The 17,001-nt window shown below is 48.3% G+C and overlaps 2 protein-coding genes across 2 annotated transcripts in view; both read right to left on the bottom strand.

Moving 5' to 3' along the window:
* The window catches only part of sardh (sarcosine dehydrogenase), a 10,894-nt gene extending 4,439 nt beyond the window's left edge, over positions 1–6,455 (bottom strand). Inside the window, exons 1-8 of the mRNA XM_067250242.1 lie at positions 6,311–6,455; positions 5,593–5,786; positions 3,802–3,979; positions 3,262–3,440; positions 2,127–2,306; positions 1,607–1,730; positions 1,002–1,102; positions 286–390 (exon numbers count right to left, since the gene is read on the bottom strand). Coding sequence (XP_067106343.1) covers positions 286–390; positions 1,002–1,102; positions 1,607–1,730; positions 2,127–2,306; positions 3,262–3,440; positions 3,802–3,979; positions 5,593–5,733 — 1,008 coding nt within the window. The 5' untranslated portion in view covers positions 5,734–5,786; positions 6,311–6,455. The remainder of the gene's footprint in view (positions 1–285; positions 391–1,001; positions 1,103–1,606; positions 1,731–2,126; positions 2,307–3,261; positions 3,441–3,801; positions 3,980–5,592; positions 5,787–6,310) is intronic.
* Positions 6,456–8,510: 2,055 nt separating this feature from the next.
* cercam (cerebral endothelial cell adhesion molecule) lies at positions 8,511–15,098 on the bottom strand. The gene is made up of 12 exons (XM_067250619.1): positions 14,896–15,098; positions 14,068–14,178; positions 13,796–13,913; positions 13,465–13,599; positions 13,067–13,271; positions 12,774–12,893; positions 12,598–12,674; positions 12,360–12,466; positions 12,100–12,232; positions 11,808–11,935; positions 11,221–11,424; positions 8,511–10,311 (listed from the first exon to the last, which is right to left on the bottom strand). Exons 1-12 carry the CDS (start codon positions 15,096–15,098, stop codon positions 10,080–10,082), a joined length of 1,773 nt encoding a protein of 590 aa, XP_067106720.1. The 3' UTR covers positions 8,511–10,079.
* Between the last annotated feature and the right edge of the window lie 1,903 nt (positions 15,099–17,001).

The raw sequence follows: 17,001 nt of genomic DNA, 5'->3' as shown, positions 1-17,001 counted from the left end.
GTGTCCTGTTGTTACTCTGCATTAGTGCTGTAGCTCATGGTCAGAGAGAGTATGAAGAGAAAGCAGAGAGAGAGAGAAAGCAGAGAGAGAGAGAGAGAGAGAGGAGAGAGACACAGAGAGAGAGAGGAGAGAGAGAGAGAGAGAGAGAGAGAGAGAGAGAGAGAGAGAGAGAGAGAGAGAGATGAGAGAGAGAGAGAGAGAGAGAGAGAGAGAGAGAGAGAGAGAGAGAGAGAGAGAGAGAGAGAAAGACAGACAGAGGGAGAGAGAGAGAGACATTAACGTTACCTCATCCCAGAAGACGGGGTTCTGTTCGTAGCCTCCAACAGAGAGTGCGTCTCCTTGGAGACGAAGGTAGACAGATGCATCATGGTCCCTTACATTGGGCATGTTCTTGAGAGTAAAAATGGCGAGACAGAAACAGAGGAAGACAGAGAGAGAACACAATGTGATAAACCGTCTCTGTGAGAACAGGGTCAAACACGTCAACAGGTGTCTTCATAACAAATCAATACATGGATTTTCAGCACACAAACGTGCACTCACACATACACACACAATATGGGAACACACAGACATTCACAGACACCAACCGGACTGAGCTGGGTACAGGGTGGCCCAGGCTAGCAGAGAGAAACACACACTGCCAGTGAATCGTTTGACCTGACAGGTTACATAATCTGCGGGGGCATCACATTGCTGCTGTTATTTCTAGCCATCTACTGTGTGTATGTGTGTGTAATCAGGCCAGGCCTAACTTTGCAGCAGAGAGCACAGATTCAGAGAAGATGCAGCTCTGGACCCCCAGGCCACACACACACACACAGCATACACACACACACACACACACAAAGCCTGGTGATTTTTGTGGGAGGAGGGCCACACAGGGTTATCTACTACAGGTGAGAGCAGGACAGACACAGCTACTGGGGTGCACTTGATTACAGTCGCCCAAACACAGCGAAGCAGTACTAACAGAGCACACAGAGTCAAATCAAACTCACCTGAATGCCCTCAATCCTCTCTGTGACTACATAGGCGTGGTGCATGGCGATGAGGGGAACCCGAACTCCCGCCATGTCACCCAGCTTGGTGGCCCACACACCTGCAGACACACACGCGCACAAACATTATTCTTTATCTTTAGTTTGTTTTCTAGTCTCAAAATTGAGTCGAACATTCATTTAAATAAATTCCCTGTGGGCCACGCACAACCACAAATAAATTCAGTTATTGCTTTTATATCAACCAACACAAACACCAAAACACAAGTTGCTCGCCAGGTTTCTTCCTCAGGCAAAATGGCTCTCTCTTTCTGTCATTGAGTGCCCTCTGCTGGTGGGAACTGAAACTGCATGCTAGCGGGTGATCGCACGTTCTGTGACTAAGCTTCTTGTGTGAGTGAGTATGACTGGCATGGGAGTGTGCTGTGTGTTAGCACACGTGTCCCATGTGTTTTGAAGAGCAACAGGGGTGTTCTGATTAACATTCAGCCTAACCAACCATTCCTAATCCACTGATAATTCATTCAGAATGGAACTCTTCCGTTCTCTATGCCGCGATGCATTCACTGGCTGAGGGACCCTGCACACACGGTCATGTGACCCACCTGCACAGTTGACGACGCAGGACGTCTCGATGGTTCCGTGGGCGGTCTCTACAGCCTTTACCCTCTTCACACCAAGGTCATCTGTCCTCACCTGGATACCTGTTACCGGGCAGTTCTCTATCACCTGAGGAGGGGGAGAGACACACAGCGGCAGCCTATCAGGGAGCAGCCACGGTAGAGTGGAATCGTGCAAAATGGATGTTACCATGGCATTACCATGGTGATTAGATTCTGAATCTCAAGATCTTAGGCATTCCTGCCTAATTCCACCAAGGGAAGCTGCCACAACACATGACTCTCTACAGTTACAACACAGTACTGGTACACCGACCCTGAAAAACAGTGGACTGGACTGGTATGTTCATGTGTGTGTGTGTGTGTGCATAACTCTGTGTTCATGCATGTGTGTGTGTATGTGTGTATCTGTGTGTGTGTATCTGCATGTGTGTGTGTGTTTATGCATGTGTGTGTGTGTATATGCATGTGTGTGTGTTTATGCATGTGTGTGTGTGTATGTCACCGTTGCCCCCCTGGCAGAAGCTGCCCTGGTGAGGGTGGTGCAGGTGCCTGCTGGGTCCATGGTGCCATCCTTGGGCACATACAGCGTTCCGTACAGGTCATCCACGTTCATCAGCGGGTACAGATCCTTGGTCTCAGCCGGTGACAGCACATGGGACTCGATCCCATACACCTTCCCTAGCTGCAGGAGAGGGGACAGAACACTGAAACATTCATCTGTCTATAAAAGCCCAACTACAGAAAAATCTTCTCTCCAGGCTAACTCTAGTGTCTAGGATCCCTCTATGTCTGGGGACATGTCACTTAACTCTGTGTCTGGTCTAGCCTCTCTGTTAACGCATGCATACAAGTCCAGCCTTCGCTTTCCAATCTAGGTTCTATAACTTGCCTGTGTCTAGAACCTAGCTACATAGATCAGGGCCCAATCAGGCCCCAATCTTATCTGCATTCGGCCCCGTAATCCAGCTCAGGCCTTGGCCAAGGCCGTTGCTGGAACAACAACTCCCCTGGAGAGCGCTGCAGTGAGACTCTCTGTAGTCTCTTCCCTTCCCCCTCCCACAGACACCTGAGGATTGCGTCTCTGTCTTGGGTCATGACCAAGGATGTCTCCATGGCAATAATATCTGCGGACTGAGAATCTGACTGATTGTGGCCTAGGCGAAGGCGAACAACCCCCAGGCATACTCATACACTAACTTTCACCTACTACAGATATGCCATCACAATGCACAATCCCATCCAACGCCTTCGCCTGCTTGTTCCCCCAGGGTGGCTGGCGGGTCTGTGACCAGCGCCTACTATGGCTGCAGGTCCAGATGCTGCTTGTTACCCCATCCCCCTTCCCGCAAGTCATGTGTTTCTGTAATGTTGTACAACCTATGTGCTTATGTGCTGAGGTGTTTTTTGCCTGTTCCCACACAGTACTCCTCTGGGAGCATAGTCTGGGGGTGCCCTTTCTCTTCCCTCCCCTCTCCTCATGTTATGCCGAAACTTTCTAGTTGGCGCCGATTATGGCTGCCTCGGTAGGCTCTCCTGCCAAAGTAAATTCCTTGTCTGTGCAAACTTTTATGGCGAATAAAACTGATTCTGATTCCGAAATCCACAGGCCGGGCCTCAGCCTCGTGGCCGGGGCGTACCGACATGAGGCGCTTGTACTCGTCCAGCCTCTGCTTGTTGGAGGCGATGAAGAGGCCTCCGTTCTGGATCCAGCCTGTGTGGAGGCCCGTCTCCTCCTCCAGGTCCCTGCTGATCACGTTCCTGGTGTGGGCCAGCAACTCCACCTCCACGTCGCTGGGCCGGAGCTGCCACAGCAGGCCTGGGGGGCGGGGGGGGGGGGGGGGAGAAAGGATGGGGGGCAGGGGATTAAAAGAAATGACAAGTGAGCAAACAAGAACAAAAGTGAGGGGAATCAGGTTGAAAAACATATTTTCATCAAATCCAATCAACTGGCTTTTAGTGCACACCATCATAGCCTAACCTGAACAGATGTTGCACTTCCGCAGACCACTAAAGAGAAACAAACACTTTTCTAACCACTAAGGACCGACACTAAGTCCCTACATGCCCACAATCAACACAAACATTCCACGTGAAAGAGGAGTGGTTCGAACAATAAACCAAGCACACCTTATAATAGGCCTTTGAATGCAGGGATTTTGTGACCCGGGGTGCCATACCTGCGGTGTGCCAGGTGGTGCCAGCAGTCAGACGGTCCCTCTCCAGCAGCACCACGTTGGTCATGCCCATCTTTGCGAGGTGGTACAGGGTCTGGCACCCCAGGCTGCCCCCTCCAATCACCACAGCCTCCGCTGCTCGGGGGAGGGGTTTGGTGGGCCCGCTGGTGACGCCCTCCTCCTGGAGAGGAGAGACAGTTCTCTCACCTGTGTTCTCTCCCCTGTATGACTGTGTTCTCTCCCTTGTATGACAGTGTTCTCTCCCCTGTATGACTGTGTTCTCTCCCTTGTATGACAGTGTTCTCTTCCCTGTATGACAGTGTTCTCTCCCCTGTATGACTGTGTTCTCTCCCCTGTATGACTGTGTTCTCTCCCCTGTACGACAGTGTTCTCTCCCCTGTACGACAGTGTTCTCTCCCTTGTATGACTGTGTTCTCTCCCCTGTATGACTGTGTTCTCTCCCCTGTATGACTGTGTTCTCTCCCCTGTACGACAGTGTTCTCTCCCCTGTACGACAGTGTTCTCTCTACCTGTATGACTGTGTTCTTTCCCCTGTATGACAGTGTTCTCTCCCCTGTATGACCGTGTTCTCTCCCCTGTACAACAGTGTTCTCTCCCTTGTACGACTGTGTTCTCTCCCTTGTACGACTGTGTTCTCTCCCCTGTATGACTGTGTTCTCTCCCCTGTACGACAGTGTTCTCTCCCCTGTACGACTGTGTTCTCTCCCCTGTATGACAGTGTTCTCTCCCCTGCACGACTGTGTTCTCTCCCCTGTATGACTGTGTTCTCTCCCCTGTACGACAGTGTTCTCTCCCCTGTATGACTGTGTTCTCTCCCCTGTACGACAGTGTTCTCTCCCCTGTATGACTGTTCTCTACCTGTATGACTGTATTCTCTCCCCTGTATGACTGTGTTCTCTCTCCTGTATGACTGTGTTCTCTCCTTCTGTATGACTGTGTTCTCTCCTCTGTATGACTGTGTTCTCTCCTCTGTATGACTGTGTTCTCTCCCCGTATGACTGTGTTCTCTCCTTCTATACGACAGTGTTCTCTCCCGCATATGACTGTGTTCTCTCCCCTGTATGACCGTGTTCTCTCCCCTGTACAACAGTGTTCTCTCCCTTGTACGACTGTGTTCTCTCCCTTGTACGACTGTGTTCTCTCCCCTGTATTACTGTGTTCTCTCCCCTGTATGACTGTGTTCTCTCCCCTGTATGACAGTGTTCTCTCCCTTGTATGACTGTGTTCTCTCCCCTGTATGACTGTGTTCTCTCCCCTGTACGACAGTGTTCTCTCCCTTGTATGACTGTGTTCTCTCCCCTGTACGACAGTGTTCTCTCCCCTGTACGACAGTGTTCTCTCCCCTGTACGACAGTGTTCTCTCCCCTGTACGACAGTGTTCTCTCCCCTGTACGACAGTGCTCTCTCTCCTGTATGACTGTGTTTTCTCCCTGAACGACTGTGCTCTCTCTCCTGTATGACTGTTCTCTACCTGTATGACTGTGTTCTCTCTCCTGTATGACTGTGTTCTCTCCCCTGTACGACTGTGTTCTCTCCTCTGTACGACTGTGTTCTCTCCCCTTTATGACAGTGTTCTCTCTCCTGTACGACTGTGTTCTCTCCCATGTACGACTGTGTTCTCTCCACTGTACGACTGTGTTCTCTCCACTGTACGACTGTGTTCTCTCCTCTGTACGACTGTGTTCTCTCCTTCTGTATGACTGTGTTCTCTCCTGTATTACTGTGTTCTCTACCTGTACGACTGTGTTCTCTACCTGTACGACTGTTCTCTACCTGTTTTAATGTGATCTCGTAGGGAACATTCTTCTCTTTGGTGGGTTCCGAGCTGTAGCAGCGGGTGGAGGCACGGGTCAGGGGAGAAACGGGGGCCCAGCCCCCCGCCAACCTCCGCATGGCTACCCCCAGGAAGGCCATGGCCCCTGCACACAGGACAGGTAGACCCCTTGTCTGAAGGTCAGTTTAACTGTCTGAAATAACAAGTTACAACAGGGTTTGTTTTATGGTTGCAAACTTTCCTATATACAGTTACAAACATCTGTGTTGTGTTCTGTGTGGTTGTCTGTTTTCCCTCCTGCAATTCTACCAGAATTCTGTCACTCATGCAGAACGATGAGAATGCGGGACACTCCCGGAAGACTTGGGTCTGCTAACACAACCATATATATTTGTGTAAACTTAATACAATTCAATTAAATCATACAATATTTTAACAAAATACCCAAAAATACAGAAACAGGATGAAACGTTGAACAAGAAGAGCACACTTATTCTTTGTTGGAAGAAAAATAGTGCACTATTTGTCATTTCTCCTGATATTACTGTTCTCTAGGAGAATTGCGACACAGTTCATCTAAAAACAAATATAGGTCTACTTTTCATGTAATTGCTTTTGTTTTGAAGACAGATTGAACGTGACTTGGTATGTCATGCACAATCTGCAAGCTAGGGTATGTTCTCGATATGAAGTCCACGGTGCCACGCGGTCACTTACCAGACTCCAGAACGCTCGGAAGTGTCGTCTGTCTGAAAGACGTAACGATTAACCAGCAGCTAAAAGTAAGAAGAACCACAAGTTTGCAGACGTTCGAAATAAAACAAAATATGGCCGAATGAAGCGAGTGAACTGGAGCTATAACTGCAGAAACAGGCAGCAGCTGTCAGACTGGTCTGGTTAGTTAACGCTCTAGAAGGCTTCTGTTGAGTAACCAGCAATGTATGCATTTACCGTTGCCCCCTTCCACTACCCAAACGAGTGAAGTCTCGATGAAACGCTACACACAGTTGTCACCTGTCGCTCATCTTTGCACGTCTACTTCAGTGGTTATTCGTTTGGATAATCTTTATGCGTTGTTTGCAACCGGTCAAAAGCAACTGGGAGAAATGTCTGACCGAAGGAAAATACTCCCAATCTCTCCTCCCACATGTGACATAGTCAAACAACAGTTTGTTTGGAATCACTTCATCGTTCAGCAGTGCAGACCAAATTAGAAGGAAATGTAGGTCCAAACATTTGTAAAACTATTCATAACTAATGTGGGACATATTAACGGTGCATTAAACCCTGTATTCTATTGTATTATTTGTGGCATAACTGTCATTTGTGTGGGTGAATCAGTGTGTTTACTTACTACTATACCCCTCCAGTCTTTAGCTGAAAGTAACTGAAGCAGAAATGGAAGATGGGTCACATCTGGTGTGTGCGTGTGTTCATGAATTTCAGTAAAAAAACAAAAAACAACATGTACTATTCTCCATAGTACATGAAGGACGCACATTGCTCACTTGTTTTTTGTTTCCTGCAATAAAATAGGATATGTGTGCACCTCGGCTGACCTCATGGATCCTGGCCTTCTCCCCCTGGGCCAATCAGAGGCTGAGCTGAGTTCCACACCCCTGGAGGTGGGTTCAGACCAGCGCAGACAGGGTTAGACAGGAAGACACAGTGCTGGACCCTGAGCCACAGGAACAGTCTGTATCATACAGTCTGTATGTGAGAAACTGTGTCACAGGCGCTAACTGGCATGTGCTCACTCCGAGTTACTGCACAGACTTACACAAAAACATACACAGAGACATAAACATATTGATTCAAATCATCGTGCTAGACTTGGCTTTTGCTGAGAGTCAATGGAAGGAGAGTCAAGTCAAGTGAGCTAAGTGTTCACTGGCTAACCTATATTTGTTGCTTAAATGACAAGCTGTCACGAGCCAGAGTGCTCGCGTAGAGGAACGTACCCTACGTCCCAACCTTCCCATCTCCCCTTATACTGTACAGCCTCCCCTTTCACCCTCTGGGCTCCACATTACATAGGTCATAGCCTATGACCTACACACACACACACACACTGTGTTTTGTATGAGAGAGCGAACGTGTGTCATCAACAGTAACACCACAATCGAGATTTTCTTTTCAATGATCGGAGAACAAATGGTTTTTTTTCTGGAGGTTGATCTCAGCTCCTCTTGAGGTCTTGTCAGCTGGGACTGGGGCTGTCCTCGTGGGCTGAATGATCAGGAGGACTGGGGCTGTCCTCGTGGGCTGAATGATCAGGACTGGGGCTGTCCTCGTGGGCTGAATGATCAGGACTGGGGCTGTCCTCGTGGGCTGAATGATCAGGAGGACTGGGGCTGTCCTCGTGGGCTGAATGATCAGGACTGGGGCTGTCCTCGTGGGCTGAATGATCAGGAGGACTGGGGCTGTCCTCGTGGGCTGAATGATCAGGACTGGGGCTGTCCTCGTGGGCTGAATGATCAGGACTGGGGCTGTCCTCGTGGGCTGAATGATCAGGAGGACTGGGGCTGTCCTCGTGGGCTGAATGATCAGGAGGACTGGGGCTGTCCTCGTGGGCTGAATGATCAGGACTGGGTCTGTCCTCGTGGGCTGAATGATCAGGAGGACTGGGGCTGTCCTCGTGGGCTGAATGATCAGGAGGACTGGGGCTGCTCTGCAAAGGACGAGGGGTGATGGTGCAAAAGAAAGTCTGGATGGACTCCCAGAGGAACGTCTTCACATGGGTCCAAAAGCTCCTGGTGACGCCCCTCAAAACAGACCCACCAAATTTGCCTAAAGCCTTGGACAGAGCAGTCGTGTTGATCATGCCCCCACGAACCCACATCGACCTCTAGTGGTGGTTTGCTGTCATTACACCTTCAATGAGAGGCAACAGCATATTGACAAACTGTGCAAGATGTTGATAAAACATGTTTTAAAAGTATATTTCATGAGTTTCAAATTACAAAGCAAGGACATAACATGTTTTACTGAAGGCATGAAGGCACAGTTTAGTTGCACCGTCTGTGAGTAAACTGAACTCCATTCTGTCACCAAGAGAACTGGGAATGTTAAACTTAACAGAAAAATACTGTTGTAAACTAATAGCAGAAATTTCACTTACATAAAAAGCACCCTCACAACCATTGCACTTGAAATTCACAACAGAATGAGTCCATAAGAATGAGAACAAATGTTTCATTCTGCACAGAAAAACCAACCACAGCCTCCAAAATGATATAATAGCAAAAATAAATTATCAAAAGATAATATATTCACATATACAATATTATTAAGAGACCAATAAACATATTCAAAAGAAAACAGACCATGAAAACACCCAATCACAGATCAGCGCAGTATGAAACTGTAGCTGACCCCATGAGTGACCCCCAGTAAAGCCACACTCTCGTGACCACTTGAACTTTAACATGGACCTAGACCAGAAATAACCAATCAACACAGCTCTGGGAACATGTGGAGTTTGCATAGATTTGGAGCTCTGCCTTAACTTAAGAATATTTCAATATTCTAATATTTCATATTTCCTTTCCCTGCAGTTCTTAGTCAGACTCACCTTTCAACAACAATGTGCTCCTTGTACAGAACAGAAGTCATGTTAATTTTGTTGTGGCCGAAAACTGTATGAAACTACTATCACTGGTTGATTGTCCTGCATAAAACTAGCACTAAACTGGTTGATTGTCCTGCATGAAACTAGCACTAAACTGGTTGATTGTCCTGCATGAAACTAGCACTAAACTGTCTGAATTATCCTGAGATGACCTCACTGACTAAGAACTGAAGGGTTACCTCAGGTGACCTAGCATTGACCTAAAGAACAAGACACAGCACATAACAAGATCTTAGTTACCTTAGATTAACTGTCATTGACCAAAGGTTAGACCAAGTAATCAGGAGACATGGAAAAAGGCTATAACTGACCTTAGATAGACCTAACATACACCCAAATATCAAGATGGAAAAGGACAAAGACACAGTTTAATGTAGGACCTTTAGACTGAGAGATGCACTTTGAATATAAGTGCTGACATTAGGAAAAGATATCCAGAGCAGGATGTGTTTCTGTATGCCCATGTTTAGCCCATGTTAAGCTAGAGGACGGGCCTTGTCTAAAGTGTATAAAACGATATCCTGTCTATTGCTCTGGGCACTCTCTGCCATGCACTCTCGTCCATGCACGCTGTGCCATGGCTTTCACAGACAGCCCTCAGTCTGTATCTTTGATGAGATCAAATAAAGAACTTGCATTTGAACCAAAGTACAACCTGACTTCCGTTCTTCCGTGAAGGAACCTAGCTGAAACAGCCCGCAACAATTTCTATATTCGGAACATGCATGGATACATACTCACACTGACACATGCAGACACACACACGCTCACACACACACACAGAACACCCTCCTCTACCTGACGGCCTCCCTGTCACTGAACCTTGACCCCCTGTGACCCTGTGGTGACCCCAACTTAGAGTTCATCCCTGTAGGTGGTCTGCAGCATTTGCGGAGGAGGGGCGCCCTTCAGGGTCTTGTGGGAACCCCTCCAGTCGGTCTTGACGGCGTCGTCATCCCACAGCGTGGAGGTCTCCGTGTCGCTCACCCACTGGGGGTCCCCGGCGTAGTGGCAAGGCCGTACCAGCAGGGGGTGTGTGGAGAACGCTTGTAGGTTGCGGTTGGGGAAGTGGGATTTGTAGTTTTCACTGAGAGGTGGACAAAGGTGGACGGTAGCAGATCAGTTCAAATGACAGTTCACAAATTAGAGAAGATGCTTGCAGTTCACTGATGAAACAGGATACTGCTGACAGATTAGTAAGCAGAATGGCTGGCGCACACACACACAAACATACACACACACACACACACACACACCCCAGAGGGAGACTGGGTTTGAGAGATGGCAGGAGGCCAGGTTTCCATGCATGACAGAACACACAGGCATCTCACCCCTCCTCCTCCTCACCCCTTCTCCCCCATTACTCCTCCCCTTTCTCAGCTCCTCCTCCACCTCCCTATTCTCACCCCTCACATCTCCTTATCCGCCCTCCCTCCCCCCCCACACACACCATCATCTACCCCTCCTCTCCCAGTCCTTTGACGGCTATATGATGTGGTCAACAGTGTAGCGCTGCAGCTTTAAGGATGACTTGGAATGCAGCCACCACTGGTCTGTTCTCCACATGGAGCTATGGAGAGAGAGGAGAGAGAGTAGCTGGACACTTTCGTGAAAGAAATATGTGTCAGAGAATGAGAGGGCTGGGAAGAATGGTGGTGACCACACACGTTACTCACGATACAACACTTTTGTGTTTTGCTTTAATCTAGCTCTAATCTATACTGTGCGTGGACACATGTAGATCATTTTAAACGCCGCAACGCGCAAGTACACTGCGCGTAAACTATAGATACTTAAAATAACAGACCGGAAGCTGTATCTGAATTTGTTTTAGCGCTGTTCCTTGTCTGGCTAGCTGCAAAGAAGTGAGACAGGAGCTTACACAAGACATTCTAATGCTCAGAGTTTCCATTCAGGACTGAGTGGGAAAGATTGAGGTGGAATTCTTACAGGACCTTTCTTTGACATGCCAACAGCGTGGTCGCTAGTTACGTACTTGGGGTGCTTGTCGTACATGATGGGCAGGAACTCATCAACGGGCAGCATCTTAGACAACGGATCAGCATTCATCAGTTTCTGGGCACCCTGAAGCGAGATGGCGTAGGACAGCGTCCAATAGGAGTAGTCGGCCACTACCAGGTTTCTCACATTCTCCACCACCTCCTCGTTACCAGGGTTCACCTGCTTCCTGCCCAGGTATCTAACAAAGGAAACAGGAAGCAAAGGACAGGAAAATTGATGCAGGATGTAGAACAGATTTTTACAAATATATAACTGCCTTCAATTTTCTGCGAAGGCTTTGCAGAAGAAGTTGGAACATTGATGTGGGATTTGTTTCCATTCAGCCACAAGAGCACTAGGGAGGTTGGGCAGTTCTCAGTTGATGGCTTGGCTTGCAGACGGCGTAAGAATTTATCCCAAGTGTGTTTAGTGGTCTTTAAATCAGGGATCTGTGCAGGCCCATTTTTCCACATCACACTCAACAAAACATTTCTTTATGGGGCATTATCGACCCAAAGGGGCATTGTCAGGCCAAAACAGGAAAGGGCCTTCTCCAAATTGTTGTCACAAGGGGCGCCTCACATGATGTCCCAGTCCAGCTCCACCAGCTTCACCTCCTCCAACAGACGCAGCACACGCCGCTTAAAGTTAGGCTGGAAACGCACATCGTCCTCCAGGATGAGAGCCTTGTCCATCTGCAGGTCCACCATCTGGGGAGGAGGGGCGGTGCGGGGGGAGCAGGAAGAGGAGGAAGAGGTGGAGGGATAGGACGGAGGGAGGGGAAATGGGGCAGAGGAGAGATAAGGTAAAGGAAGAGACCAGTCTCAGGATTGTGAGGGTGTGTGTTTGTGAGTGTGTGTGTGTGTGTCCTCACCTCCTTCCAGATGTAGTAGTGGCTGAGGAAACAGCCCACCTCTCCTTTGGTCAGGGTCCGACCAGAGAAGGGATCATAGTATCCAGGTAGCAGATCCACACCTAGGATCTTAATATCACTGCTGTTCAGAGCACTGTACACACACACACACACACACACACACACAGAAACACACAAACATGACAGTAAACGGCTGACCATGTGCACAGCACACATGCAGACACACAGACACATGAAGAGTCCCACAGCAACACACGTACTTCCCGTCCACGGCGTCCACCACTTTGACATCTATCTCCAACTCGTTGAGAGAGAACAACATCCTGTCACGGCGGTCGAGGCGACGACGCAGGTTGATCAAGAACACCTGGGATGGGGAGGGGGGGGGGGGGGGGCACAGAGGGTCAGGGATTGCCAGGTCAGGATATGTCTACAGTAGTTACACCACAGAACGGTCGAAAGCACTGCCGTCAGCTACGGAAGCCATCCCAACGTCACCTCGTCGAAGCCCATGAGGTCCCTCTTCTTGGGGAAGACATGGACGAAGCGGGAGACGTGCATCGGGGGGCCCTCGACTGGGGGGAGGGAAGGGGAGAGTCGCGCTGTTTCGTTAGGTTGTTTTTCTAGCATTTTAGTCATTGGGATTCATGGTGTGCAGTGGGTCATGTTCTCACTCATGGACTCCAGCTGCAGATGGACAAAGTTGATGCGGTCGTCCTCCACGGTGTGGTGGGGCTTGGCTGGGATGTTCAGGTAACCGTAGCGCACCTTGTTACACAGGTACATCTGCACCTCTACAGACACACACACACACACATGCACAGGGGTGAGCTGGGCATGCTAGTGTTGAGTGTGTGTTTGTTGTGAATATATCTGTGTGTGTGCGTGTATACGTGAGTGGACACGCGTGTTTGGTTGTGTATGTACTTGATATATGATCCAGTGTGTGCGTGTGTATGTGTCTCACCGGCCGCACGGCAGGAGAAGGCGAAGACGATGATGTCGTCAAAGGGCCAGGAGTAGTCGGGGTGTGGCGGGTGGAACGCCAGTTGCTTCATCCCCTCCCTCCTCAGGTCCAGCAGGAAGGTGGAGTGGACCATGGGAACCGCGTAGCATCCCAGACGGTGGCGCTGACGTGTGGGGAAGTACTCGGCTGTGCGCCGGTAGTAACCCTAACAACCAATTGGAAGGCAGGAAGGATAGAGCGATGAGAAAGTGTATGAGATTAGATTACGATTGAGTACATGAATAGATGAAGGATATGTATTAGATTCTGCATAGTATCAATTAGAAGAGAATATATTAAAAATGGTGTACTAGGCTCTAATATCCTAAGTAAAGACTACAATGGAAGTCCACACCAACCTGAGGGGTGATGCCACACCAGTAGTTGGAGTATGCTCCCTGGGAATCCAGCATCGGGGCGATGACCGACTTGTTCTCAGCAATCAGCAGGTTGAGGGTGTCTGGGTTGGTCAGGATGTTGTCTGTGTCAGCATACTGGCCCACCCAGACAGACAGGACGGATCAGGAAGACAGAATACAACCATAGTGAGACCTACCATCCAACTACAACCCCAAATTGACGATGAATAATGAGCATTTGCCATCTGTGTGTGATGTGTGTGTTCATACACTGAGTCAGTTAGTCTACATGATGATATGCTGCAAGGTAGCAGTGAGTGGACCGAAGTACCAGTATGTAGTCTGCCCAGCGTTTTCTGGCGAAGTTCAGAGCTGCTTGTTTCAGCTTCATAAGGTACTCGTATCTGGTGTTGGTCCAGTGCTTAGGACCCAGCTCTCCTGCATAGGCCCTGCACAGCAACGGAGGAGTCAGAACTAGAGTTCACACACACACACACACACAACCACACACACAGCAGAACACATGTACGAAACAGGTCTGTCCAGCACAAAACTCCTTCCCTGTCTCCCCCACTCTAGTTCCCTCCATCCCTCCCTACTCACGTGGGATGGTCCATGGGCCTCCACTCTACATAGTGGTAGAACTTCTGCACCACCGTGAGCCATTCTCTCAGCAGCGCCGTGGTGTTGTCTGAGTTGTGGTCAGTCGCTGCCCTGAGGACACATCAGCACAAGTGTATTCATCCTCTCCTCTGTTCACGTGAAGGGAATCACTGTCAGTGTCCTGCATCCAACCTACATGGATACAATGAACGGCACTACACACACACATAAGCACACATGCAAACACACACACATATTAAAAACGTTGTGTGCACACACAATAATGTTACACACACACACAACACAGACAGGAAAATTGGACCCTTTTTAAACTAAGCACCAAACCTAAATCTCACATTATCAAGGCCTTATTGACCTGTTATTAGCACAGGAGATCCTCTGTATAGGCTGTGTAGAGTCTGTATCATATGGTTTAGTATTATCTTGGTAAAATCCTGTTGTGATGTATATGAAAAGTAAATTACAAGTACAATGTCACCAAGTGAACTTGCCCTACAGGAATTAACATCGGCCTTAACGTTTTAGCAGCCTTTAAATTCAGCCAAATGTAATTGAATAGTAAAACGGACTGGTGTTTAGACCTTCGAAGTTGTTTAGAGAACACACAATCTTTCTCTAATACATAGCACACACTCAGACTTGTCATACAGAATGGGTTTAGTTTTGAAGAGGGGTGAGGCGAAGAGAGCAGGGGAGGCATTCAAAACCTAATCTCAACGCGATCGACCTTTGAACGCCTGAGGCACTTTGATAAAAGGGACTTCGGGGACAAATAGCGGACACACAGAGCTCCCAACATCCACCTACCAGACTGATATGCGGTCTTTAGGATAGTTCAATCTCTCCAAAGCACCAAGGTAGTAAGGCAAGGAATGCGCAGCGTTGCGAGCTATAATGGCTATTACAACTGTCGGCGGCTGCATAGTAGACTCCTCGGGAAATTTTTCTTCCGAAAAGTAACACGCTATTCTGCTAATGAAAGCCCCTAAAACTAGAAACCGAAGCAACATCGTGGAAGAATACAAAGTGGTAATGCAGCGGAGGCACGGAGCTCGTTCCAGTCCGCGTCAGCAATGCAAGAAAAAGGACTTTTCCTTAACTTTTTCGCTCCCCCTCAACCAGCAGCTGCCAGAAGTCTTTCTGACGTGTTCCGACCCGAGCCAGTGTTTTACGAAAATTACAACTTCCGCACTCAAATCAAAGCATTGTTTTACCATACCAAGAAAGATCAACATTTTAAATGATCGAATTAAGAAATCCCGGCAACAGTGCAGTCTACAAATGTATAATTAGGCTACTTAAACTAACATAGCTATTTATTAACCTATCAGCGTACTCTAGTCTAACGAATTCCATGTGGAATTATAGCCTTAAATGAACCGTTGAAAAAAGATTCAAGTCTAAATCAGTTTTTAAATTGTATCTTAAATTATGATTGTTATTATCATTTTGTTTCGAAACCAGTGCCTACAGAGGGCAGCATTGAGTTGATGTTCTAGCTCAACTCAAGGTGATTCAGTTACTGTGATAATGATAATCTATGTACGCTGGGTCTGTGTCGTTGTCCTAATCACAATAGGCTATACACTAGAATGTGTTCATTAAGAAGATACATTTAAATTTAGAAATTATACATCAATCTATACTTATTGCTTATTGTCTGATACGTTTATCAGAGAGGATGAGAGAGAGCAGATGAAAGAGAGAGAGGTTATGAAAGAAAGAGAGGATAAGAGAGAGGGGGAGAGCGAGGAACAGAGAGAAAAGTGGAAAAGGCGGCAAACTGGTCCATGGTATACATCAAGGCTGAATAAGTTCTATGAGAGCGATCTGAAGTGATTTTCGGAGGCTCTTTCTTTAGGAAAGGCCTGTGAATGGAGGAGTGAAGGAACAGCGACTCTGTGACAATAGTGTGGGGCTCCCTCTCTGGCCAGGGGGACCAGGAGACCGGGGGTCAAAGAGATTCATGACACCCTCTGCTTTAACACAACGCACACACCTACCCAGCCCTGACCCCCCCGGTCTCGCTGTGCCTCTTTCCCAGCAACCTCGGTAGTGGCAGGGCTTGGTGCGTTTGACCTAACTTTTCACTCCTGGGGCAAGGGTCAGGGGTCAGGGAACACTGCTACGATATGGCACCCTCTGTATGTGTGTGTGTGTGGATGGTGATGGTGATTCTTAGGAAGGATGGGGAGCTCTACCATTTATTCGGAAACAGTTGGGTGGATGAGGGCGCTCAATTGAGTTGCTCTTCTTCAGACATAGTGGGGGGTTTGTCAGGGGGGCCATGACACACACACAAACGCACTCATACACACACACACACACTTTAGCCAACTCTGCCATCCCACTATCACCATTCGCCCACTCCTCTTTTCTTCACTAAGGTTTGGTGGGGGAGTTGGGTGTTGGGTGAGAAGGGGAGACGGGGGTGAGTCGTGACTCTCTGAGAAACCTTTGGAACCTTTGGAACCTTTATAGCCATGGTGATAATCAATAACTGCGTTCCCACACTGACGTCTCCAGGCTCTACGGGTCAATAACTGTCACTCAGGGTCCCACGGTTGGCACATTCTTACTCAGCAGCCTTTACAACTGCTCAGGAGAAACGCATGTTCGCTAAGTTTCTCTCTCTTCTTCTCCCTCACTCTTTCTGGCCCTTTCTCTCTCTCTCTTTCTCTATCTCTCTCACTCTTTGTCCATGTCTCTCTCTCTCCTCCCTCATCTCCATCCTGCCTTGTCCACCTCAAAGGGACATGTGGCAGCTCTACACAAACACCAACCCTCTCCCCACTCACAGAGGTTAAACATACAAGCCCTCATTTCCACAAGCAGCAGTAGAACGTTCTGCCAGGATGTATTTCAGTTATTTCTTAATTCCATAAGCACATTTTTCCAAACTGAATTCCGTTT

Source organism: Osmerus mordax, chromosome 14, assembly GCF_038355195.1.
Source record: "Osmerus mordax isolate fOsmMor3 chromosome 14, fOsmMor3.pri, whole genome shotgun sequence".
In the NCBI taxonomy this organism is placed as follows: domain Eukaryota; kingdom Metazoa; phylum Chordata; class Actinopteri; order Osmeriformes; family Osmeridae; genus Osmerus; species Osmerus mordax.
Note: the sequence above shows the minus strand (reverse complement) of the source record. Positions and strands in the feature narration are given on the sequence as shown.